Source organism: Magnolia sinica, chromosome 1 (assembly GCF_029962835.1).
Source record: "Magnolia sinica isolate HGM2019 chromosome 1, MsV1, whole genome shotgun sequence".
Taxonomy (NCBI): domain Eukaryota; kingdom Viridiplantae; phylum Streptophyta; class Magnoliopsida; order Magnoliales; family Magnoliaceae; genus Magnolia; species Magnolia sinica.
Genome location: NC_080573.1, coordinates 110,527,111 through 110,552,727, shown reverse-complemented (window position 1 = coordinate 110,552,727; position 25,617 = coordinate 110,527,111). Strand labels below are relative to the sequence as shown.

Here is a 25,617-nt window from a genome sequence, read left to right as displayed (position 1 = left end):
CTTTGTTTTTTTTCCCTTCATCCGGGCGTGTATGACCTAATAAACAGTACAGTGGGCCTTACGAGTATTTTAATGGTGGATATCCAATCACTATTGTTTTCCTGTGGTGTGGTCCACCTGAGATTTATATCCATCTAATTTTTGGGATCAAGTCCCAAAATGATATGTAAAAATGGATAAACGGAATGGATGAAACAAATACATCATGGTGGGGCCCACAAAGCACCGACCATCAGCCACCGGGCTGGTGGCAGGGGGAGTAGCCAATCCATTTCCCCTGCGAAAAGGCTTTTGTCGGAGATCCGCGTACCCCAAAACTTCACCATCATTCTTTTCGTGCCCTTCAAGTCGCCTCACCCAACCTAAAAAACCAACCCCTCCTCTCCTACGCATCCATAGTAGCTATCTGCAGGAGCAGAGAGAAAGAAAGAGAGAAGAGATAAAGAAATACAGAGAAAGGGATGGAGTGCGTATTTGGGTTGGTGGGGGACGGATTTGCAGTCGTGGTGGCCGACACTTCCGCCGTCCATAGCATCCTAGTTCACAAATCCAACGAAGACAAGATCATGATCCTCGATTCCCATAAGCTATTGGGCGCCAGTGGTGAATCCGGCGACAGGTGCTTCTCTCTCTCTCTCTCTCTCTCTCTCCCTTCTCTTTCAATACTACCCGTCCATTCAAGATCAGTCATCTGTCTCTCTCCCATTCACCATATCAACGTTTTTTTTTTTTTGTTTGCAGAGTTCAATTTACGGAGTATATACAGAAGAACGTACATTTATATCAGTTTCGAAACGGGATCCCTCTCACCACAGCAGCCGCTGCCAATTTCACTCGAGGCGAGCTCGCCACTGCCTTGAGGAAGGTATGCGAAGGCCCACTCTTTGTTCTTCTTTTCTCGATCTTCTTGTTTAGGGTTTTGTGGATGTGATAATTCGATTCCTTTTGGTCAGTGTTTTCTAGGTTTACACCTGATCTGAAATGTGGTAATGCTTGACGAACCCAGAAATAAAAATAAATGCATTCATCGGTGAAGGGGGGTGTCTAAGGCAAGCGCAATGCAGAAATTTTGTTATCTGGCAACTGTGCTCAAATTGGACAGGTGGCAGGACAGTTCATGATCTGGATAGTTGATTGAATAGGCCACTGGGTGGGGTCCACAAGTCACACGGATTAGATAATCCTGATCATCTTAGCCAGTACCAGCCGCTTCTTATATTGTTTTCCACTGTCCATTTGTATGCCACTGATTGTAGTGTGTTTTAGGATTGATTAATCAGTTAAAAGTTTTTATACTGTGGAGTGGGACCCACCTGGTGGATCTCAGGATCATGGTCAGCCGTGCGACTTATCTAATTTCAGTGCAGCACACCAAATGGGGAAATCAATGTCCTATATGCTGATTAGGTTGCCCTTCTTCAACAAATAGGTCACTTTGATGGACGGACCTCCTTACTTCTTGTCCTACATTCACGCCTCCCTATTCCCCTCCCTCTAAATAGCCACTTTTTTCTAAATGTCAGGAAACAACATCTACTTACCTAAAATAACTAGTTCTTCAGTCTTACACTGACCAATCCCATCTCAACAATTCTACTTCAATTAGAAGATGTTGGCCTAAAAAGTCTCCTAAATATATAAGCCCACTAGAGAGTAATAGTATGGTTGGAAATAGGGTTATGCTTTTTGTTACAATAATTTGGGTTTGACTTCTATGATATATATACTACGATACATCTAATAGGATTATCACTTAGGCATTCCTACCATGTTAGGCTTGAATTCTAGGGTTTTTGTGATATAGACTTGAGGGCTTTGCATTTTGCGGTTTAGTGTGTGTGTGTCTATGTATATATATGTATATGTATATATATAGTACTGCAGTCTCCTGCGAACCATGTATATATGCATACAGTATATATATGTATACGTATATATATAGCACTGCAGTCTCCTGCGAACCAGGCTGCAACTTGCTTTCCTGTGCACCAAGAGGCGGTTGGCCCGTGGATTAGGTTGGCCCTACTGTAATGTTTCGATAATCTATTCTAACCATCAGATGTGTCAGCTCATACTAGGGCTAGGGCCCAAAAATCAGCCACATTTATGATTCAGGTGGGCCACATTAAAGGAAACAGTTGCGCTGTTGATTTTTTTACAAGGCCCATCGTGATGATTATATGAAATCCATCCAAACCTTAGATTGCACACAAAATGAGATCCATCCGTGATTTAGGTGGGCCACACTAACGAAAACAGTTTGAAGGACGGGCATGGCCTTGTACACAGTTTATAATCATGTGGTCTGAATAGCTTGTTTTTCAGCCCTATGCTTAAAAATGGTCGAATCACTTGATAGTCAGAATGGATTTTTTATATACATAATCGTGGGGCCTACTTGAGCTATACAACCCATTCCGTAAATGTCATCTACGTAACTGTTGCGGCATGCATGACATGCATGTTGATGGTGCCAATAGGTCGGTGCTGCAAAAGCTTAGTGGCCCACCATGATGTATATGTTTTATCCACACTGCCCGTCCATTTTTCCAGACCATTTTAAGGCATGAGCTCAAAAATGGGGCATATCCAGATCCCAGGTGGACCACACCACAGGAAAAAGTGGTGATTGAATGTCCACCATTAAAAACTTATTAGGGTCCACTATAATGTTTATTTGCCATCCAACTTGTTGATAAGGTCACACAGACCTGGATGAAAGGAAAACACAAATATAAGCTTGATCCAAGGCTTTTGTGGCCCCGAAAAAGTTTCTAATGGTGGGCGTTCAATCACCTTTTTCGAAGTGGTTTGGTCCACCTGATATTTGGATCTTCCTCATTTTTGGGATCATGCCCCAACATGAGTTGAAAAAATGGATGGACGGCGTGGATAAGACACATACATCATGGTGTGCCCTAGGAGATTTTTCAGCACCGAACTAGTTGCAAGGCCTGCGATTTGTGAATGACGGTAACTGGTGGTTTATCGGGTGGACCCCAATATCATGTATTTGAAAAATCCATTCTGACCATTACGAGAGTAATCCAAATTTAGGCATTGGGCTAAAAAACCAGCCAATCCCGCCATGACGTATATATACACTTCGGCGGGCATCCCTCTACCAAACTATTTCCTTTTTTAATGGCTCACCTGAATCATGAACCAAGTTGATGTTTGGGCCCTACGGTTAAAATAGGGTGACCCACCTAGTGATAGGGGTGGATTTCATTTAAACATCATTGGGAGGCCCACTTCAGCCGACACTCCTTAAGACTGTAGATAAGGTCTCCTGCGGACGGTGCGCAGGATACTGGTGTGTGTGTGTGTGTGTGTGTGTGTGTGTGTGTGTATAGTATGGCTTATCTTTTGGCAGACTCGGCACTTGTACTTGCTTTACTCGGGGTGTTGTTTAGAGATTGGATTAGTTGGGAGCATGGGTTATGGAGCATTAGTTGGGGTCTGGGTCAATGCACTCTTCTTTTGGGAAAAAAAGGTAGGATCATTCTATTGAAATTTTGATGCATTGTACCAATCAACTAAAGATGCATACTACACTACAGTAACTTGGTTAGCAACTTAATTAAGTGTCCTAGTTGGTTTGATACAAGTTATTGAATCCTAGTTTTATATCTTTTTGTCCTTTACTGGCAGTTGGGTTTGATTAGGATTGACTATGATGTTGTTTTAGAACCAATGGAATTAGTTTACATTCAAGAAGGATTAGTATGTACTACAACTGGTAAAAAGACATGCAGGCTATAAGGAGAGTTTACCTTTAGGTCTTTGAGTTTTCTGGTAAGTGGGTTCTCACCTCTCTTTTTCAATCTCTCTCATTGTAGTCGATTACTGAGGATTCAAGTGGCTAGTTTTGCTATCAAGTTCCTATGCAAACCTAGAATACTGCAGCACAAAAAAAATAAAAATACAGTTTCCATTTTGTGTCAAATTTGAATAATTGCATTTTGAAAAAAAGAAGGTTCTCTGCCTTTTGAATAAAAATAAAGATAAATTGTTTTCTAGCAAGTAGAAACACAATCACACCACTGATATGATTCCTGTTCATAAGCTAGAGTCTTGTATGTATTTGAGTGAGGAGCTTCCTCTGAATGTTGGTAATGATTTCATATAAATTAAGAGGAAATTTCCATCTGTAAGTTCAAAGTTGTCAAGCTCAAGAAGCACCAGTGGAGTGAAAATTCATTCATCCCCGAACAAGTTCTTAGTGCTTCACGACCTCGAAGGGAATCAAGATGCTGATTCACATAAGTTCTCTATTTCTCTCAGACCTTGTTGGCAATCCTGACTGTGATGGGGAGACAATTAGAGGACTAAACAATCTAATTGCAAATCAAGGAATGCTCCTATGAAATAACCCAATAATCATCCTCAAAGTAGCATAATTCATGCCCCTTGGGCTCGTTTGAGAGCTTGTATTTGGAATGCATTGGAATCCAAATCACAATTACATTAGAATCAAGGTGATTCCGAATCTTCAGTTGTGTTTGGCAGCTTGTAATTGGAATGCAATGGAATTGAAAAAATTGTGTTTGGATGCTTGTAATTGGAATGCATTGGAATTGTTTGTATATTCATAGGGAACCTGAATTTGATTAACTAAATCAGCTTTAATATCCCAAATTATTGGACATGTGATATTTGACAGAATGATTGTAATAAGCCCATTGAAATATATACTTTGGTGAAAAAATGATGAAATTCCGAGCCTCGAGTGGGGCAAAAACAAGATCCATGGGGATTATGGTGAGGAGACAACATGTTTCTTGGGAATTGCTTCGTTGCTACCGGGGGCTAAGGTGGCAGCATGGGGCTTTTAGGTCCCAACAGTGCTAATGCTTGCTAGGAGTTCTTCTCGCTTCAAGGGAGAGATCCACACCTTCAATCACCTTCTTTTCATCGAAATGCTGGAAACACTTATTGTACGAGTTTGCAGTCATGTATCGAGGACAGATGCCCCTATCTAGTTCATGCTGATAAAATGTGGGATCATGCATCATCCGGAAAGCTTCCATCTCATGCTAGGATTGGATGCTTATGCCAATTGGCTGGACGCTTGTTAAGATCACCGTCATGAATGTTGAATTGCATCCTTTTAAAAAAGAGTTGTATATGGCGATTAGAGTATGGGTGAGGGTCACTTTCTCATCTCATCTCATCTCATCTCATCTCATCTTGCGAGTGTAAATCTTATCATATCCCCAAATATCTCAGAACATAGAATCACATGAAGAGAAATACGAAAGAGAGTCCCCCTCTTGCAGCATGGTATGCCAAATCGGTTATGTATCGGCCGTATCGGCCGATACGTAACGGTAACGGTGCGAACCGTTACCCGTTTCGGGGCCGAAACGGCCGATTCGATTTTTTGTACCCGTATCGGCCGATACGGGACCGATACGGGCGTAACGGCCCGAAACGGTAACTTTTTTTTTTAAAGCTCTGTTTTTGCTGTTTTTTTGAAAATCTTGCTTCCAAACTGTTTCTAACTCCTTCTACTACTAATTTCGACCAACCTTAGCTAGGTATTTGATAGAAAAACACATTATATTATAGATTTTTTTGAATCAAAGCTCGGTGGGCCATTTTTCAGAAATTCGTCAAAAATAGGTATTTATACTTTTTTAAATATATTTTGCTGTTTTAATCATGTCATATGATGTGTTAATCATAGTAGAACATGTTAATGTGCATTTTACAGATTTGGGGTGCCATTTAATAATTTTTTAATATTTTTTTCTATTTACGCATGAATTTTGGCCCCTTTTTTTAAAATTCGAAAAATCAGTTTTTAATGGTTGTTTTGCTGTTTTAATCATGCCATATGATGTATTAATCATAGTAGAACATGTTAATGTGCATTTTACAGATTTAGGGTGCCATTTTATATTTTTTTAATATTTTTTTCTATTTACGCATTTATTTTGGCCCTTTTTTTGAAAATTCGAAAAACCATTTTTAAATGATTCTTTTGCTGTTTTAATGATGTCATATGATGTGTTAATCATAGTAGAACATGTTAATGTGCATTTTACAGATTTGGGGTTCCATTTTATATATTTTTTATATTTTTTTCTATGTACGCATTTATTTTGGCCCTTTTTTTGAAAATTCGAAAAATCATTTTTTAATGATTCTTTTGCTGTTTTAATGATGCCATATGATGTGTTAATCATAGTAGAACATGTTAATATGCATTTTACAGATTTGGGGTGCCATTTTATATTTTTTTAAATATTTTTTCTATTTACGCATTTATTTTGGCCCTTTTTTTGAAAATTCAAAAAATCATTTTTTAATGATTCTTTTGCTGTTTTAATGATGCCATATGATGTGTTAATCATAGTAGAACATGTTAATGTGCATTTTACATATTTGGGGTGCCATTTTATATTTTTTTTCTATTTACGCATGAATTTTGGCCCTCAAAAATAATTGCAAACACCTAAATGTAAGATATTTTCATATTACATTCATTCTAATATATCTATCATTGATAGTAGATAGTTAGAAAATTAAATATATGAATTTTGTAGTCAAATTCAGGTTATCTGGTTCATAAATTCATCAGACAGTCCGATACAACTTCTCACTAAAGAGTGGACCGTTACACCACCATAAACATGTTCCAATTTATAAATGAATGCATATTTGGAATGCTTAGAATATTCCGGATTTAATCTATATTTTTTCATATTTTTTTGGCCAAAAAATGAATTTGCGCCGTTACGGGCCGTTACGCCCCCGTATCACCGTTACGCCCCCGTATCCGTATCGGTTTTGGAGTTCACCGTTACACCAACCGATACCGATACGGGACACCTTGTCTTGCAGTGAGTGAGACAAGTAATTCACATGTTAATAGGCTTGGGCTTGAAGAAGCTTGTGGAAGGCTCTATTAATCTAATCCTTCTCATAAAGTGTAAGAGGAAAAATGTAGCAAGGGTGGTGACATGATGGACGGGCCCATTGTATAGGGACAAGTGATGAAAGGCCAAAGCTTGCGGCTTTTTTGTTCAACGCCCATGAAGAGGTTGTGGCGGGTAACCATCATATTGTGGCTGGTATTGGAGAATCTTAGTCAACAATTTTTCATTAATGTCATCCCTGAGATGCAGGAAGCATATTGTATAAGTTTGTAGTCAATACACATGCCCCTACTCGATTCACGCTGATAAAGGAGGGGTCATACATCATTCGAAAAGCTTCCATCTCATGGCAAACAAGACAAGTGGATCAAATGGTTTGCTCTGCTAAGATGGCTGTCATGAATTTTGAATTCCAGGCTTTTAACAAGAAAGCTATATATCTCGAGAAGAGTGTGGGTGAGGATCGTTTTCCTGTCTCAACTCATCTTGTGAGTGTACATATTATTGTCCTCAAATATTCAATACATAATGACATAAAGAGAAATAGAAAAAGGAGCCAACAAGACGGGTAATTTGCATGTAACTAGGGTTGGGCTTGTAGAAGTTTGTGTGAACCTCTATTCATCGAATCCGCCTTATAGAGTGCAAGAGGAAGATTGTAGCAAAGGGTGGTTACATGATGGACAAGCCTGCTTGTATAGGGACTATATATCACAAGAAGAGCATGGGCGAGGATCATTTTCTTGTCTCATCTCATCTCGTGAGTGTACATATTATTGTTGTCAAATAATGTAGTACACAATCATGTAAAGAGAAATAGGAAAAGGAGCCCCTCTTGCAGCAAGACGAGTAATTTGCATGTTACTAGGCTTGGGCTTGTAGAAGTTTGTACAAACCTCTATTCGTCTAATCCACCTTATAGATTCTAAGAGGAGGATTGTAGCATGGGTGGTTACATGATGGACATGCCCACATGTGTAGGGACTAGTGATGAAAGGCCAACACTTGTAGCTTTTCCGTTAATGGGGATGGTGATTGCTAACCATCATACTATTATTGATTTTGGGGATGCTCAATTGACTTGCAATTTGTCATCAACGTCTTCTCCGAATCAAGTTAGATTTACTAAGAGATGACTTTGGGTCTCCTTTAATGCAAATCCAAAAGAGGATGCAAATGATCAAACATAAATAAACAAGATTATAAGGAAGAATCTTGACAATCCTCTAACCAAGTGCTGATAAGGTTGACGATGACATTTTAGCTTCATTAAGACCTCAGGATGGATTAGGAAGCAAGTGTAAGGTGATCGATGCACAGATGCTCAGAAAATGGTGAGCCTTAGTTATGACTTGGGACTAATAAGGTTGGCAATGACATTTTGGCTTTATCAAGACTTCAAGATGTATTAGGTATGAAAGTTCAAGGTGACAGAGGTAGCAACACTCCGAAAATCGCCTCAATCTTGACTTGGGGATTTCCTTTTGTGAGAAGGCTGGTGATTTGAAGAACTTGTTTGACTTGTTGGAGTGTAGAGACATGGATCAAATGGTCGAGATGGTTTCTGTACAAGAGGGTGCTGCAGAGTTCATGATGACATAACATCTCAAGAATTCTTTTGCGACTCGCTAGAGGGGAGATAGATAAGAGTGTATGGTACAAGGGAGGCAAGGGCAGAACTGATGGACTAATGAAAGTGATCTCTTGGAATGTCAGAAGGCTAGGCAACCTTTATAGAAGATAGGCTGCCAAAGATATACTTCATAGAAGAAAAGTGGATGCTGTTCTCTACAAGAATCCAAAATAGAGGATGTGGATGATAGAGTTGTCAAAGATCTGTGGGACACCACAAACAAAGGCTTCCGCTTTCCTCCGGCAAGGGGGAGTGTTGACAACATTATTATAATGTGGAACTCTAATAGACTGATAATAGATGATGAAATAGAAGGATCATTTTCAATATTAGCTAAATTTCGCCAAGAAGATTTCTGGTGGGTTTCGATGTCAATATAATCCAAATGACCGAGGAGTTATGAGTTGAGCTTTCTTCACTTATTAGATGGTGGAATCTTTCTTAATATGTTGGTAGGGAATTCAACACCATCAAGTTGAAGGAGAGGGCTACATGGTTGAAGGAGGGGATTCAAAGCTCTTCTTCTCTTCTTCTTTTCCAGAGGATTACATATGGGTGATGTGAGCATAACCATATTAAAAAAGATCATGATATAGGGGAGTTGGTGATGATCCTGTACAAACTAAAGATAACTCAATTTTTCTATTAAATTTACTCCAAGGGTGTCTTTCCCTCTTAATGGGCTAAGTTTTAATCAATTATCTTGCGATATGAAGGCGTTGTTAGGACGAGATTTTGCAAAAGTAGTTCATAGGGCTATTTGAGATATGGATAGGGGAAGTGCTTGGGAATGATGGTTTCTCACAGGCTTTCTTTCAAGTCTATTGAAACATTGTCCAAGGCGATGTTTTGAGCATTATGAGAGAATTTCAGGAGCAAGTGATTCTCAATAAAAGCCTTAATAATACTTTAATCACTCTTATCCTAAAATTCAAGGAAGCCATTGACTTAAGGGAATATAGGCCGATTAGCCTAGTTGACAACACCTACAAAATCCTTGCAAAATGTCTTTTGATTAGGTTGAGGGAAGTTATTTGCTAAGTGATCTCTCAAAGGGAATTTGTGAAGAAGAGAGAAAATTTAGTCGACATCCTCAAGGCTGATGAGTGCATTTGACTCGAGGAAAATGAGTGGCCTGGGCGGCATTTTTGTCAAGCTGGACATGGAAACGGTAACGGTGGCCATAACGGTCACCATCGTACCTTTACGATATGGGTCGTAACGGCTGTTATAGCCCCTATAACGGCTGTTACGGTCTCTTTTTTTTTAAATTTATTGAAATAAAAAATCCTGTAAAACCTGTATCTGCCCCGTAATGTTGATTGAAAAGTATGGAAAACCTGTATATTCCCCATAACATACAATTATAGGGCTGTTATGACCCGTATAGGGGACGTAACGTGCCGTTAATGACAATTATGGGTCATTTTTTTCCATAACGGCTGTTACAACCTCGTAATGTGTAACGGTTGCCACCGTTACCTTTACGGCCCTGTAACGGCCTTTACGGCACACCATGATGATGACCCATGTAGATTGGAGCATTTTGGAGTATTCCCTTTTTAGGGCGGGTTTTGGAGCGGGTGCATATGTTGGTGTCATTCTTGATCCTAGTCAATGGTTTGCCACATGGCTTTTTTTTCTTTTCTTTTTTCTAACTTTAGAGTTCTTTGACAAGGGGAATCTCTCTTCTTTCCCTTTTCTATCGTGGTCGAGAGCTTGGAGATGTTGGAGAAAGCTATCAATCTTGATCTATTGAGAGGGTTCAATGTTAGATCACCAAAATTACTTATCTCCCATCTTCTGTTTGCACTTTTAGACAACTCTTGTTTTGTTTGCTTTTTCTTTGGAGCAGATGAAGGTTCAATATCTGCTCTTTAAGTGAATGTTAGGAAGAGTGCCTTGGTGTAGGGAACTAGCGATGGCTATATCTAAGGAAGAGGGGCAAGCTCTTGCTAATTGGATGGTTTGCGGAAAAAAAAAAGAAAAGAAACTTGTTCATTGGAATATCTTGGTCTCCCAGTCGGGGGCAAAGCCTCGGCCTATTTATTGTGGGATATGAAAAGATCGAGTGAAGGCTTGCTAAGTGGTAACGCTCCTATTTACCCTTGAAGTAAGAATCACAAGTTTACTTCCTTTGCATGTTCTAAACGCGTACAACGGCCTTGAAAAGAATAAAGAAAATGGAAAGGGACTTCCTTTGACAAGGAAGAGGAGAGATTTTTACCTTGTAAAGTGGGAAGACGTGCAAAAAGTTAGAGAAGAGGCATTGGGGTGATGAATATTTGGGAAAAGAATTGGGCTCTCTTGGGGAAAGGTGTTAGAGATTTGAATATTTAATGGAAATCTCCTCAACTATTAGATTGATTTTAAATATAGTCACCTAAGATGGCAACATGCCTAATAATGGTAAAAACAAATATGGAAATAATCCTCAAAATCTCCAATCACGTCGTTAAATTATTCCCATATTTTCAATCACATCCCCTTATATCTCCAATCACATCTTTAAACCGGCCCCCATATCTTCCACAAATAGTAAATTATAGTTCTTGATATTTAGGCCCAAATTTATCAATAAAAGTCCAAAATCAGCACATGTTAAGCCTTATAGTGGGCTATGGGCTTGTATCATTCTCCCCGACTTGGAAAGAACTCAACTTCGGTGAGTCGGATGTTTCATACAAGTATGAGATTCCGATCCAATCTTTTTAATTCGTCACTTGCGATCCATGTGCATTGAGAATAGGGTTTATTCTTCCATTCACCAAGTACTGCTTGTATTGGCACCATCGAGTGACAATTATCTCCATGTGCAACGCGTGTTCAACTTTTTTTTTTCCCTTTTTTTCGAATAGTAATTGATCAATTTATTAGAAGGATGCCAAGAAAGCACAAAAAGTTACAACCTAACACTCCTTTAGCTTTTTTATTTTTATTTTTATATTTTCTTTTTCAAGAGTTATTTATCCATATCGATAATGACTTCATCTTGCACTTTAGACGCCTCCTCTTGTTACTCGAACAAATCCACCACATTGAAAGTTGGCGAGATATCTAATTCATCTAGCAACTCGATCATATAGGTATCATCATCCAACTTTCTCTTGACTTGGCATGCACAAATCTTCTTAGACTTGATCTTGTTGTAAATTTTCCTCGAAACCTTTCTCTGCGGAGATAAACCATAACTAAATCACTTTCTTTATATTTCTTTTTCCATTGATGTTCATTCGTAGCTTCGCACCTAGTGTTGCTCTCTTTAATCTTTTGAGCTTACAAGTCTTGGATGTGCTTAATGAAAGCATTAACATCTTCGCTGATTTGATCTTGTACCAGTAATAGTCTTATGGTACTAAGTCAAGTACTTGGTATGGACTTATCCCATTTATGATTTCAAATAGGGATTTTTTTATTGTGCGATTTATCGAGTTGTTGTAGGCAAACTTGGCTTGGGTAGAGCCAAGTCTCATTGAGATACATTGTTGCCTACGATACTCCTCAAGAGTTTATGACAACTCTTATTAACTACTTTGGTTTGTTCGGTATAAAGGTTGGTATTCTGCACACGACCTTTAGAGACCCGACATCGGCGGCATTGTGCCATGAACTGTTCAAAATCACGACACATAGAAGGCCGATAGTATTTTTTCCTCAACCGAGGCCAATGTTTTATCTCTTCTGAAGTCTCCACCCAATCTTCCTTTGTATAGCTTGCATAGGATCTTCTCTTGCAACAATCCTTTGGGAATGCATAAGTGAGAATCATTGAATAAATATCATTCGTTGGATATGAATTCATACTTTGTATCTCAACCATCCACACATATGTCAAGCACTTTGCCAAAAATGAGGTCCTCTTTTTATCTCAATTTAGTAGTGTACTTGAGTTGTTCAGAATAAACATTTTCATAAGTAATTTGTAATAGAAAAAAATGAACAAAGTAAATAAGCATTGTGAAAACTCAAAAGTATGTCCAGAATCTCAGAGATGGAGTTGCACATACAAACCATTCATCCATTCAATATCCTCTATATGATGAAATGTCTGTGGCGTGTAACCCGAGTAACCTTGTCCATACTAGTAACCCCCTCCACCTTTTTCGCCAGAATCATCATTTGGTTCTCTTTTTATAGCTTGGACAATAGGAGAACTCTGGGATGAGTTTGAGCTGGAGGTGTTTAAAAGATGGTTGTTTACCTCTTCTGAATTGGATGGTGGAGATGCCTTTCCATCATCCTCATTCATAGATTTAACGAGTTTTTTCAACCTCTTGTCATGATTCGATTTATACGGGATTCCCAACCACCTATAGAATGTAGCGAGACTTTAAAAGACTTCGATGATTTATCGCATGTCATCATGTTGTCTCTTGGGGGGGAGTTATGTTGTCTGGTCCTGGATGCCAATTCCAGACTTTGTTTTGCGGCTTCTTTATAATCTCGTTTTTCTTGTTCCCTTAATAGTCTGTCTTCTTCTTCTTTACGTGAGTGCTCTTCCTCTGCTTGACCCTTCTTCATTTATAATAGGCTTACGTCTATATCTTCTATTGTTGGGTGTATTGGCTATAAGGGAAGAGGTGGGAGCCTTTGTATTTGAGTCAAGAATGTCTCGAAAAAAATCCTGGACTTTTGGAGGAGCTTTGCTACATGGGGCAACGCCTCCTCCCCGACAAGCCAAATGTTTTTTTATTTGATTTGTTTTGTTTACAAGCAACTGGCGCTGTAACTTTATCTTTACGTCCTGGGAGTAGACTTAGGCTCCATAATCCTAAATATCTGTCAATGGATCATATTCCGATGACATATTTATAAGTGTGAATTTTGAAAGAAATAATATTTGGTTAGCTGGGGCAACATAAATAATTAAGGAATGAATATAAACAAACACAACCAGCCAACCATATGAGATTTAAGAAACATTAAATCATTTAAAAGCATAAACGAAAAGAGGAGAAATATTAATTTTTTTTAAAAAAATACATAAGCTGAGAAGCATAGAAAATATCCATTCACCCTTCAAATGTTACAATTCAAGTCCACAAATAATAACTGTCAAATTGTCATAAGTAAATGCAAGGGAAATAAAAGGTACCATCTCATCCTGCTTCATGCAACTGTTTTAGGTATTGTCTCATCCTGCTTCTCACTCTCCTATTCCTTAAACTCATCAACAGAATTGCTTTTTCCTCAGATTGGACACAGCCAATCCTGTGTACAAATGAGCACTTCAACTGATTTCGGTGTAAGTGAACTTTGATAATTGTTTACGACTCTACTCCCCATGCTGAAAGAAGATTCTAACGCCACGATTGAAATTGGAATTGACAATGTCTTATGCCATCAATGAGAGCACAGAGTATTGTGATTCATGGGCTTTCGACTTCCACAAGTCTAGAACATCAATTTCTTTGCCTTCGTACTTTACAATTGCCTCCTTGAGATGGTGGTCAAGTTCTGTTTGGGTTGTCCGCATTTGGGTCTCAACTTGTGCCATGAAAGACATAAAATTGTCGATTGTGTTTCATTGTGCAGTAACACTAGAACTAAAACCTACTTGATGAGTCTGACTTGTGGTATTGTCTTTTGTAGCCCCCAAAGTTTCTAAATAGAAATTGTATATATGTCCAACTTAATCATGATTCTTATCGACCTTAATGACACTTTTCTCACCATGCAGCTTTTTAAAAACGAATATAATCATGAACGTCTTGTATCGAGGATCAAGAACGACTACAACGGCCATTACCAAACTGCACTCAGACTAATACTTATCAAACTTTAACTACATGCCTATATTCCTTATTTGTAGAAAATCTGGTCCACTACAACTTCTGTGCAAACATTCTTTACTCTCCAAAGTTCTGGCAGAAATATATTTGTTGTTGGATACTTGCTTCCTGAAAAGATCTTCGTTGTCTCATAAAAAAAATGAAAGAAACTTGTGAACTGCTTCAACTCTTGTTCAATCATCATCAGAAGGCAACCACTGATACACACTATTACATTCCACATGGTGAGAGAATGCATCTCTGAAAGGTAACGCTAAATCCAACATTTTGTAAGTTGAATTCTAACGTGTCATAACATCTAGCTTCATCGTTCTTTGAGATGACAAATTCAACTCTTTCACGATCTCATTCCATGTATTTAATCGTGAAGGTGACACTCTTATGTACTTCACCCACTCTCTTATGTTCTCGATTGTTGGCTCAATTGTTTTAAGGTCATCTTGTACAATCAAGTTTAGGATGTGGGCACTACGCCTAACATTAAATGTTTTCCCACCGAAATACAAGTCACTAATGGCCCTAAACTGGTTCTGCAAAATTGTTTGTAGAGGCACTGTCTAAAGTTATCAAAGAGATTTTCTTCTTAATGCCCCACTCCACAAGGCATCTGTAGATGCAGTTTGAAATCATCAAACCAGTGTGAGGAGGCGCAAGATAGTGAAAGTTTATAACTCTTTTACAGAGCCTCCATTCATTATCAACGTAGTAGGCAGTTAGTGACATATACCACATTCGTTGATTGAATGTTGTCCACAAATCAATGTCGGGCTAATTCGGGAAACCGATACCAACTATCCTTTCAACTTGACCTTTTCGCTTGCATACATCTTCATGCACACTCTCTTTATTATTGTACAGGGGACATTCACGTATATGGGGTTAAGGCCTTTAGCTAATTCGATAAAAGACGGACTCTCTACCATCTGAAATGGTTTTTCATTTGCAATAATAAATTTGGCCGTCAACTCATTCACATGGTCCCTGTTATACTTATAAGTGGACAAGGTACCTTGCGACGGGTAAATGAAAGTGTTTGTTAACTTGATGTCTGATTTTTCACTTTTTTTATAACACTCAAATAGGTGTTTCTTTAGAGTTGTGGTCGACTTGTCTACTTGTTTAGCATATTGAGCCTTGCAGTACTTGCACTGTATCTTCACCGTGCCGTTCTTTAGGGTTACTTCAAAATCTTTCCACATTACCGATTTTTTCCCTTTTGTTGAACTCTAATCTAAATGTGCACCTCTTCATCTTGTAGACCTAATCATTCATCCAAGATCATCGGCGAAGTGATTGACAAATCGCCATGGGTATTGGGAATTTCTCACTAATCATTTACTAATTGAAAGATAGTAAATTGGACTAGCACTATAATGCCTTAAAAGTGTATACTAAACCCTAAATTCGTTACCCATCTAAGGTTGGATAGATTGTAATACTTTTACATTCTCGTTTAAACGCCCACGTCAAAATTCCGTCAGCATCTCTCTGTCTCTCCAGATAAGTTGACCTTCCATTTCATTCACATGCCAAATGTCTAAACAATATGAAGATATTTGACATGAGAAATAAAAAGGAAGAAATATATTCAGAGAGAAATGAGGAGATTGAGCGCATAATAGGCATGGGTATTTAAGTAGGTTATAACTTATATGTAATCATACTATATATATCTAACCTTGAACTGTTCAAAATAAGACAATGGGGGCGATTTCTATGCCACAAAAAACACACTATATCTAAGCTTGGCCACATAGAAATCCTCAAAATGGTAAATAATTGTCTAATTCACAAAAATTAACCACATTAGGCTAACTGTCTAATGCACAATAATAAGTTAAGCATGTAATCCACAATTCACAAAAATAAACCACTAATTGTCTAATTCACAAAAATAAACCACATTAGGCTAGCTGTCTAGTGCACGCTAATAAGCTAAGCAATAAGCAATGTAATCCATAAATCTCAAAAATAAACCACTAATTGTCTAGTTCACAAAAATAAACCACATTAGGCTAACTATCTAATGCATAATAATAAGCTAAGTAATAAGCAATGTAATCCATAATCCACAAAAATAAACCACATTAGGCTAACTGTTTAATGCACAATAATAAGCTAAGAAATAAGCAATGTAATCCATAATTCACAAAAATAAACCACATTAGGCTTAACTGTCTAATGCATAATAATAAGTTAAGCAAGAAGGGGTGGCTTAGCTTGAGCCAGCTCGAATGCACCATAGCCAGCTTGGATGCACCCGAGCCATCCTGGGCCAAATACAACCCCCCAACCCATTCCAATTCGTCCATTCAATCCCACTCAACCCCAATTTCACAAAACCCCAAAATTAGAATACCCTAACATGTTGTATTTCATAAGAATAGATGAAAATAATAAAATATAAGTCTTCTCGAACATAAAATTTCCTTGATTAGTTGATTTGGAGAGTTGGGTGGCTGTCGAGAGTCAGCGGCGAGCGGGTGGGTGCGGACGAGCTGCTTAGTCGAGATTAGTTGCTGAGTTGGTGGCTGTCGGGTGCGGGAGATGAGGGAGGGAGTGGATGAGAGAGAGAGGAGGGTGGCTGTCGGGCTCGGGAGAGGAGGGAGGGAGAGAAGTTGGGTCGGGTGCGGCCGGTAGGTTAGATTAGATTTAGTTTACACACACACACTACCTGAACCCGAGTCGAGTTGGGTTTCAGATTGAGTACTGTCAGTATCGAGTCGAATTTCGGGTTGAGTCGAGTCGAGTTACTATGTGACCCGGACTCGACTCTATTTGAGTTCAGATTGGGCGAAGTCTACTCAGTTTGGATCGACTCACCCACTCGATTCGGTTTGAGTCGGGTCTGAACAAGTCGGACGAGTCAAGTCTGCCGAGTCGACTCATCCTGTGCCTAGCTCTACTTCTCGGTGTATTCATTACCGACTCTTAACATGATTGTGACATCTTTGATAGAGGCCATGGGCATGAGTCACGGGTACAAACCTCCCTTTTAACTTCTTTTTCATCTTTTCCCAAGAATCTACTTATTCCTTGCATTGACGTATTCGTTTGGCTTTGAGATTGTTTCGCTATGCTAACACATGATTGGAAAACTTCATAGCCACTAATTTAACTCTCCAATTGTCCACAATTTCCTTGTACTTTCCAGCTTAGTGGATTGATGTAGTTGTCAAACATATAACCGACCAAGGAATTTTGGAATTTCTACCTTAATTTTGGGCTCTTTATCATGTTCCAACAATCGAAGGATCTGATCGTTGGTGTCTTCCCAAGCTAGGCCCACCCCTTTTGGTTAAGATCTTGGGTGGAAATCTTCCCCAATGTGTTTATGCGCTCCAACTTTGAAATCTTGCCTTGTGAGTGCGCGGATCAATTGGGTCTACTTGCACAAACTCTTCTTGTGTCACCCTATTTGAAAGCCATCAGGAGATGTAGAGTTGAAAATCCTCACAATGACCCGCCCTGGTACCAAAATGGTGCAACCCAATTAGCGAGCCAATGAGATCTCGATACCTAAATGGACAATAGTCAACCACAGGAGTATTTGATCCTTTTTTAGGCTTATGTCCAATTTGCATGTGGTTTTTGTGGAGACTGAGTAAAGGTGTACACGAGTCGAGCCTGACTGGCCAGCTCGCACTCGGCTCGGTCCTCGAGCCTGACTGGCCAGCTCAACTCGGTTCGGTCAGTAGCTCGGGCCAGTTCGAGCCAAGTTCGCCTGTATAGCATTTTCACAAACACATGGACTACACCTTCAAAATCTCACTGTATGTAAAACAACAACAGTGGTTTTACAGGTATTTCATCAAACACCTTATAAGCAACAAAAAAATCAAGAAAAAAAAGGGTATTTGTTTCGTATACATACCTTCCTTGCCACCAGCTACACTTCATTGAGTCATTTCATCAAACACTTGGTGAGCAACATCAATATCAAAGTAACCGAGTCACTGAACTGGTTTGATCTGAGTCGAGTCGAGCTCGGGCAAGCTCGAACTCGGTTTGAAATTTTTTCGAGCTCAAAAAATCAGCTCAACTTGGCTCGAACTCAGTTTCAAACCGAGTCAAATTGAGCTTTTTCGAGTCGAGTCGAGCGAGCTAACCGAGCTAACTCAGTTCGTGTACAGCCCTATTGAGGAGATGGATAGGAGGATGTGGAAGAGGTCTGCAAATGGGAGGTTCTCCTCTAAATATTTGTTTCAGGCGAATTCTTTTGAGAATATGCTCAAGGCTTTGATGGCTAAGGCATGGAGATTTAAAGCTCCATCAAGAGTCCAAACCTTAATTTGGATTGCCATGGATGAATAAATTTTGACTATCAACAATCTTATGAGAAGTGGGATGGCTATTCCCAGTGGATGTATTATGTGCAACAGTGCAAGGAAGAAGACGAAGAAGGGGGAACTATCTTTTCCTTAGTCAGTTTGAACTTCTTCCTTATGCTTTTTTGGTATTTCTTGGAGCATCACTTGTACCATCTTGACCTTTTCGTTGGTTGGTCCCATTTTCCCCTCGAGGCAATGTCATTTGGAAGATGATTTTGGCGGCTGTTCGTATAGAATTTTTGAAGATAAGGTTTCTTCAATGGAGATGTATCACTCCATTCTTTCCATGTCTGTTTACTGGGCCTGCCCCTCCCAGCATTTAGCAGAATTGCCTCCTCTTAACATAATGACAGAACTGTATATAGAATTTTTGAAGATAAGGTTTCTTCAATGGAGATGTATCACTCCATTCTTTCCATGTCTGTTTACTGGGCCTGCCCCTCCCAGCATTTAGCAGAATTGCCTCCTCTTAACATAATGACAGACAACTGTATTATTTCATTGTGAATGTTGATTCTTGTCTGTGGCTTCCAAGGGGCCCATTCTTGTAGTTGTCTTGTGAGGGATGATTTCTCATCATCCCTTTTTCTGCACCTTGTTTTTTCCTTGTTTACTTTTTGCTAGCAAAATGGTTATCATCATCTAAACCTTATTCCAACTAGTGTTTTAAATAACTATGCTACTTAGTTTGTAGCTTACTCAGTACATAGCACAGCTTAGCCTTAGCACCAGGTAGCTCATGAAAATAACTTAAGTTGCGTGTAGCCTACGCTCTATGATAATTTGCATGCGCTACACGCTACATAGCTCACATTACTAGTGATTTTTCACTAAATCACTAAGATCAATTAATATTTTCAATGATTTGTTATATTTTCAATAAAAAATAGTTAATCTTTTCAATGCTTTTAGTAAAATAATATAAGTAACAATATTAAATCAGTTTCATTGCTCTTTCTTTACCTTTATACTTAATTATTGCCTTTTCATTATTAATCAGTCTAATTTGGTGCAAAATATCATGAATTATTGTAACCAAGCGCAGCCTTGATTAAAAATTTAGAACTTGCGTGTAGCTTACGCTACTTGCTATGTAGCGTAAGCCCCATGCTTCAGAGGGGTGAAGTCTACACTAGATTCTATTCGCTATTTAAAACACTGATCTCAACTAATTGGGATCAGCTATGTGAATCCTATTCAGCCATTCCACCCTAGCAAGGACTGCATCCTCAGTTAAGCTATAGGCCATCAAATCTTTTCTTAGTATCTCCACCCAATGTCTTTTTGGGCCCCTTTGCCATTTTAGAACCTTCAAATTGAACCAACTCACTCCTAACCGGGCCAGTTCTTGATCTTTGTTGCACATGGCTAAACCATCTTAAGTCTGCTTTCCCTCATCTTATAACATTGTTGCTCCTTCTAAATTCCCTCAAATGCATTCTATTCTCATTCTATAATTCCTCGTCTTGACACCTATCTATCACAATTCACAACATCCTCACTTCAGCTACACATCCTATGAACATGTTCTTCCTTGAATGCCCATCATTCAAAAAAGAAAAGAAAGAAAGAAAAAAAAGCAATTGCATTGTTCGCCGTGGGAGTTTTGTGCTATCATTGCCAGTCCCAACTTGGGTGAAGGGTTGTGTCAGATCGGCAGCCATCTGCTGGCATGAAGATTTGGCCACAACTCCAATTAGTTGGGATAACGCTTAGATGATGATGGTGATGAATTGTCACTGTTGAAACATACTTCCTCGCTCAATAAAGATGGAAACATTGTGGGAACCTGGAAAGATGGAAATATGTTGCTGTAGACCACATACATGTCATGTCATTTTCCTTTTTCTGTATATATATTTTTTTCCGTTCTTTTCTTTTTCTTTTTAAATTCTCTCACTCTCTGTAAAAGCGCGCTTCTTGCAGACCCAAAATCCTAAGTTTCCAGTTTTTGCATACAGCATTCTATAAATTGACGTCTTCACTATTCTGTATAAATTTGAAGTCAATTATCGAAACCTATAGATTATTGCTTCTGCATTGCTGGTCTTTACAGCTCTATTTGCATAAGTATACAAGACTATTGGCTAGTACATGCCCCCTCTTTTGCAGGAAGCAGAAATGTTATCCTTGCCAGAAGAAGACTTACAAAAAAAAAAAAAACATCAGAGGTTAAATGGTGAAATTTTGTGTGAAAGAATTAAAGGCTGTGTTTGAATGACAATCCAGAAATTAATTTATCAAAACTCCATTCAATGGAAATGCAGGACTGGGAATGCAGTTTTTGAAAACTCATTTCATGATGTTTGGGTGCAGTGTCTCCTTTTATACATTTTCCTATAAGGTTGTTTGGGTGTCCAATGTTAAAAATCATGTTATGAAGAGTTAATGCAGTATAAGGCAATTATCAACACCATTGTCACCCATGGCATAATGTGATAGTTCATCAATGTTTATGTGTGGGCTAGACCTGTATGATGGTTCAACCTTAGTTGATATTTTGTGATTGGGCTAGACCCCTATGATGGTTTGGCACCATTTCACTAATGGTGGTAAATCTTCCAATGAACACATGACATTGTTGTGTGATGATCTAGACTGACTGTATCTTTGGCTCAATTGTAACTACCAGATTTTTCCCTTGGAATTGAGCCTCTCACATTTTACTTTTAACCATCAATTGGATGGTTAGGATTGGTTGATAGGTATTGAGTTTCGAGATCTGTTCTATCCACAATGTGCCCCACACTTCAGATTGTTTGAATGGCTGTACATGAGTGCCACATGTGAGGAAGATGACTACCATTTGCAAAATGGTGATGAACTGGTTCATAGGAATCAACACTCTGATGATAGTTAACCAAAATTTAAAAAAGAAAAAAAAGGCTTTGCATCTTCAACTGTACACATGGTAAAGTATATGACAATTGAAACCATTCAAATTGCTAGCCTAATTGTGGCAGGAGTATAACCCAACAATTAGAATGAACTGATGATACTAATTGTCTAATTTTTCCTTTGGAATTTGAACCACTTTCTATTTTACTTTTAACCATCCAGTTGAGAATCATCAATTGGATTATTAGGATTGATCGAGTAATGTAACTATCGAGAGATACTCCATGCACAACATGCCCTAGGATTTTGGTAGTCTGGATGGTACACAACGTAATTATCGAGAAATACTCCATGCACAACATGCCGTAGGATTTTGGTAGTCTGGATAGCTGTACACAAGTGTCACATTTGATGAGAATGAATCACCATTATCGTCAAAATTATTGTGGACAGTGATAGAAGTTTGGCATAACTATTTGCTGGCTTCATACCAAAGTAGAAAACTTGTTTATACTCAGCAGTTGGCAGTGAGATGGTTGATACACTGGCAATAATAAATTACACTCATTGGATAAATTTAACTCAATCTAAACCATCCAAAATGTGACCCGATACTGAAGGATCATGTACCAAGAAAAGAAAAAAACATTGATTTGATTATCTATCTAGTAGATTGGTGGACATTTAGTGGATGGTAGAAGCAATGGTCTGAAACTAGAAAACAAATCAGAGGCTACATTTTTTCAACCAATCTAATTTCTGTATGGTGATCTATCCACAGCAATGCCCACAATTTGATCGGTTTGATTCGAATTCATACATGCCACATCTACAATCTCTAAACGCATGGGTACCAACTCTGTACCTTAACAGAGTACTCCCACCCATAAACCTCGCTTCATGAGCAGAAAAACATCCCCATATGTACCTTAAAAAAAGAAAAGAAAAAAAAGCCTCTTATGTTAACTAAAATTAATGGCAACGTGCTGTTCATAGTAACAGTGTTTTAGGAGTGTCACCCAAACATGTCAGGAATACTTTTCATTTCCAAAACTCTGTTCAACAAGATTGAGCAGGGTTCTAGGCATCATCCAGCGTCATCCAAACAGGCCCTAAAATACTGAAAATTCTATTTTTAGTACTAGGATCCTGTTGTTACTCATATGTAATTTAGTGATCAGTTGAGATGATCTTATGGTTCTATTGATGCCTTTGATTTTTAGACATTAGCATGGATAACTGTAGTATGGAATAACCATTCCCTGTCTTTTCCTTGATGTTTGAACCACCATCTGTTCTTTAGAAGGTTGAGCTTCCAAGGAATTGTTGCACCACTCTTCAGTGAAACTAACATCAAGAGATTTAAGTTGTTAAATGTATTTCATGCTAAGCTAAATTGTTATGTGTATTTCATGCCACATGTTCATTTATATTTCTTTATTGGATGTGTTTCGAGTTGTGGACAGCCAGCTTCTGTTGGTGATCTTCTTGTTTAACTTTATTTTATTTTACACACACCACACGAGTACTCGAACGCAACCCATGACCTCAGTGTTGAAACCCAGCTTCTGTTGGTGATCTAAATTAGTAATTACATTGGTCTTCTGTCTTGAACTCTTTCTGTCAAATCTTTCTTTGATTTCTCTGAAAAGAGTGCAGTGAAAAAAATTCTGAGCTTTGTTGATTTCATGCTTATGGGAAATATTGACGCATGTCTATCGAAAGTTTGTTCTTGTCCTTTTGCTGGTTTTCGCGTTACAATACAGTAATCACATATTAGGGTTGTTATAAATTGTTGTTTGCCTGATTGCTTGTAAATTAGATAACAGAAAAATGTCATAGTTCCAAGACAACAACTCGGTGCATTGAGGATTCTCTTTCAGGCAATGAATTTCTTGCTATTGTTGCTTCTCAATGTATCGAAGGATCTATCCCACTCTTGCCAAATATTCTATTGGGTTCCAGTCCTTGCCCCAGTGGTACACTCTTGAGGAGTTTCAACATGAGGTCTTGGGTTCGAAACCCATAGGTGGTGAAATCCCACTTCGGCGTGTGTCGGGTGCGTGTTTTTAAAAAAAGAAAAAAGAAAAAAAAAATGTATCAAGGATCCACATTTGGAAGTGAACAACTTGGTGCATGATGATTCTCTTTAAGGCAATGAATTTCTTGCTATTGTCACTTCTCAATGTATTTAAGGATCCATGTTTGGAAGCTATCGTTCTTCCTTGTCTTGTGGACATCCTATTGATGTCTTTGGTTTTTTTAATAATAATTTATTATTATTATATCTTTTGGGGAATTATGTCATTAAGCTGTTTTTATATATGTGACTGTCTGGCCTTATATGCAAATTCCTATGGTGGCACATCGTGTATTAGTTTGACTGCATGTTTACCGGGTTTCTATTCTCACAGCTGTCTTATTTCCATTCAACTGCATGGTTCTGAGGGTTATTGGTAGCTTTTCAACCTTTATGGTTGGAGATAGACATTCATCCAATTAGTATCTCATTTCTGCTGGAATTAGCATTTGGCCCTTAAAGTTTATGGCACTACTATTTTTCTCTACGAGCTTTAGATGATATTTAGTACATTTGGGTTCCAGGCAAGGAAAATCTCCATGAGCTTCAGTTTGATCTGTTCCACTAGGAAATTAAAGACAAATGGCAGATCCTTTGATTTGCACGGGAAAGGCCAACCTTTGTCCCTGTTCTCATTTTCCATGTAACAAGAACATATATTTCCTAGCAATCTTGACACGTTGACCTATGCATACATCTTGAAAATAATTCTATTTCTATGAATTCCCATTAAATGGCCCATGTGCGTAATCTCAATTATTTCCATAGCTATGTATCCTTGCAACCATTTTGAAGCATACACTTCCCCGCTCCCGCACTCGAGTTTGTTCCTGCTTCACTTGATGCTTTGTGCAATTATAAGCTGGCTCCTAGGTTGGGTAGAGAAAGATGTTAGGTGTGCAACTTCGGTGGGTCGGGTGGGGTTGAGGATCAACCTGAGCCCAACCTAACATCAAGTTGGGTTAACCTGTGGCCCGACCCAACTCGAGACCCAACCTGAGGTCCCCAACCCAAAATACCCATGCGGACGAGTTATACCAAAGCATTTGATCATGGCTTCCAGTGTTCCCCAAGCTTACTCAACATGCTTTGGTAGAGTTGCGGTGGCACAAACAATGGCACATTAAATGTTGCATTTTCCTGCTTTCTCTGCCCTACGTAAGAAGTCAGAGATATCTCAACTGTGATTTGATGTGGTTTTCCAGAATCCGTACTTTGTCAACATTCTCCTGGCTGGTTACGACAAGGAAACCGGCCCATCTCTCTACTACATCGACTACATTGCAACTCTCCACAAGATCGACAAAGGTGCATTCGGCTACGGATCCTACTTCTGTCTTGCGCTGATGGACAGGCACTATCACAGAGGGATGTCGGTGGAAGAAGCGATCGATCTGGTCGACAAGTGCATTATGGAAATCCGGTCGAGGCTGGTGGTTGCACCACCGAACTTTGTGATCAAAATCGTTGACAAGGATGGTGCGAGGGAGTTTGCATGGCGTGAATCAATCAAAGATGTGGGTGCTCCAACTGCCTGAGTTTGCTCTTCCTCTTCAAGGGAACTACTGGCCCTTATTTGTTACTAATGAATAGTGATACTCTTTTCATATTTGGGTGTTAGACTGATGAGCATTTTAGTTTCAATTCCATTGAATATGGATGGGAACTGAAAGAAAGTTTGGCCAGAAAGGGAAATTAGAGGGAGAGACCCTTTCAAATTTTATTTTTTTAATGCTTTTTTTTTTTAATTTGAAGGAATGATCTTGCAATGCTACGCAATGTTGACATAAAAAAAAAAGAAAAAAAGCAGCAGCAACATTTGATGATTGTAGGTGTGGGAAAACCCTTTGGCCCACTATCCTAGTGAAGTACTGGTACCTGCCCTGAGGGAGACCATACTCTGCAGATGACCTAGATGCAATCGGGCTGGTCAATTTCATCAGGAGGCCATGCCTATGTAGACAAGCGAATGATGGTAAGAACATTTTGCAAAATGTTCAATGCTCAAAGTTGAGTGACCTGTGTGATGAGATGACCAACCTGATTTTTGTCCAGG

The 25,617-nt window shown here is 38.9% G+C and overlaps 1 protein-coding gene across 1 annotated transcript; it reads left to right on the top strand.

Annotated features, from left to right (window-relative positions):
- Positions 1 to 306: 306 nt before the first annotated feature.
- On the top strand, positions 307 to 25,284 carry LOC131253796 (proteasome subunit beta type-2-A). The gene is made up of 3 exons (XM_058254937.1): positions 307 to 619; positions 742 to 865; positions 24,767 to 25,284. Exons 1-3 carry the CDS (start codon positions 462 to 464, stop codon positions 25,097 to 25,099), a joined length of 615 nt encoding a protein of 204 aa, XP_058110920.1. The 5' UTR covers positions 307 to 461; the 3' UTR covers positions 25,100 to 25,284.
- Positions 25,285 to 25,617: the final 333 nt, after the last annotated feature.

Coding starts and splice junctions, on each gene's coding strand:
- LOC131253796 (XM_058254937.1), top strand. CDS start 462: ATGGAGTGCGTATTTGGGTTGGTGGGGGACGGATTTGCAGTCGTGGTG. Junction 620..741: donor AGTGGTGAATCCGGCGACAG/GTGCTTCTCTCT, acceptor TTTTGTTTGCAG/AGTTCAATTTACGGAGTATA. Junction 866..24,766: donor TCGCCACTGCCTTGAGGAAG/GTATGCGAAGGC, acceptor GTGGTTTTCCAG/AATCCGTACTTTGTCAACAT.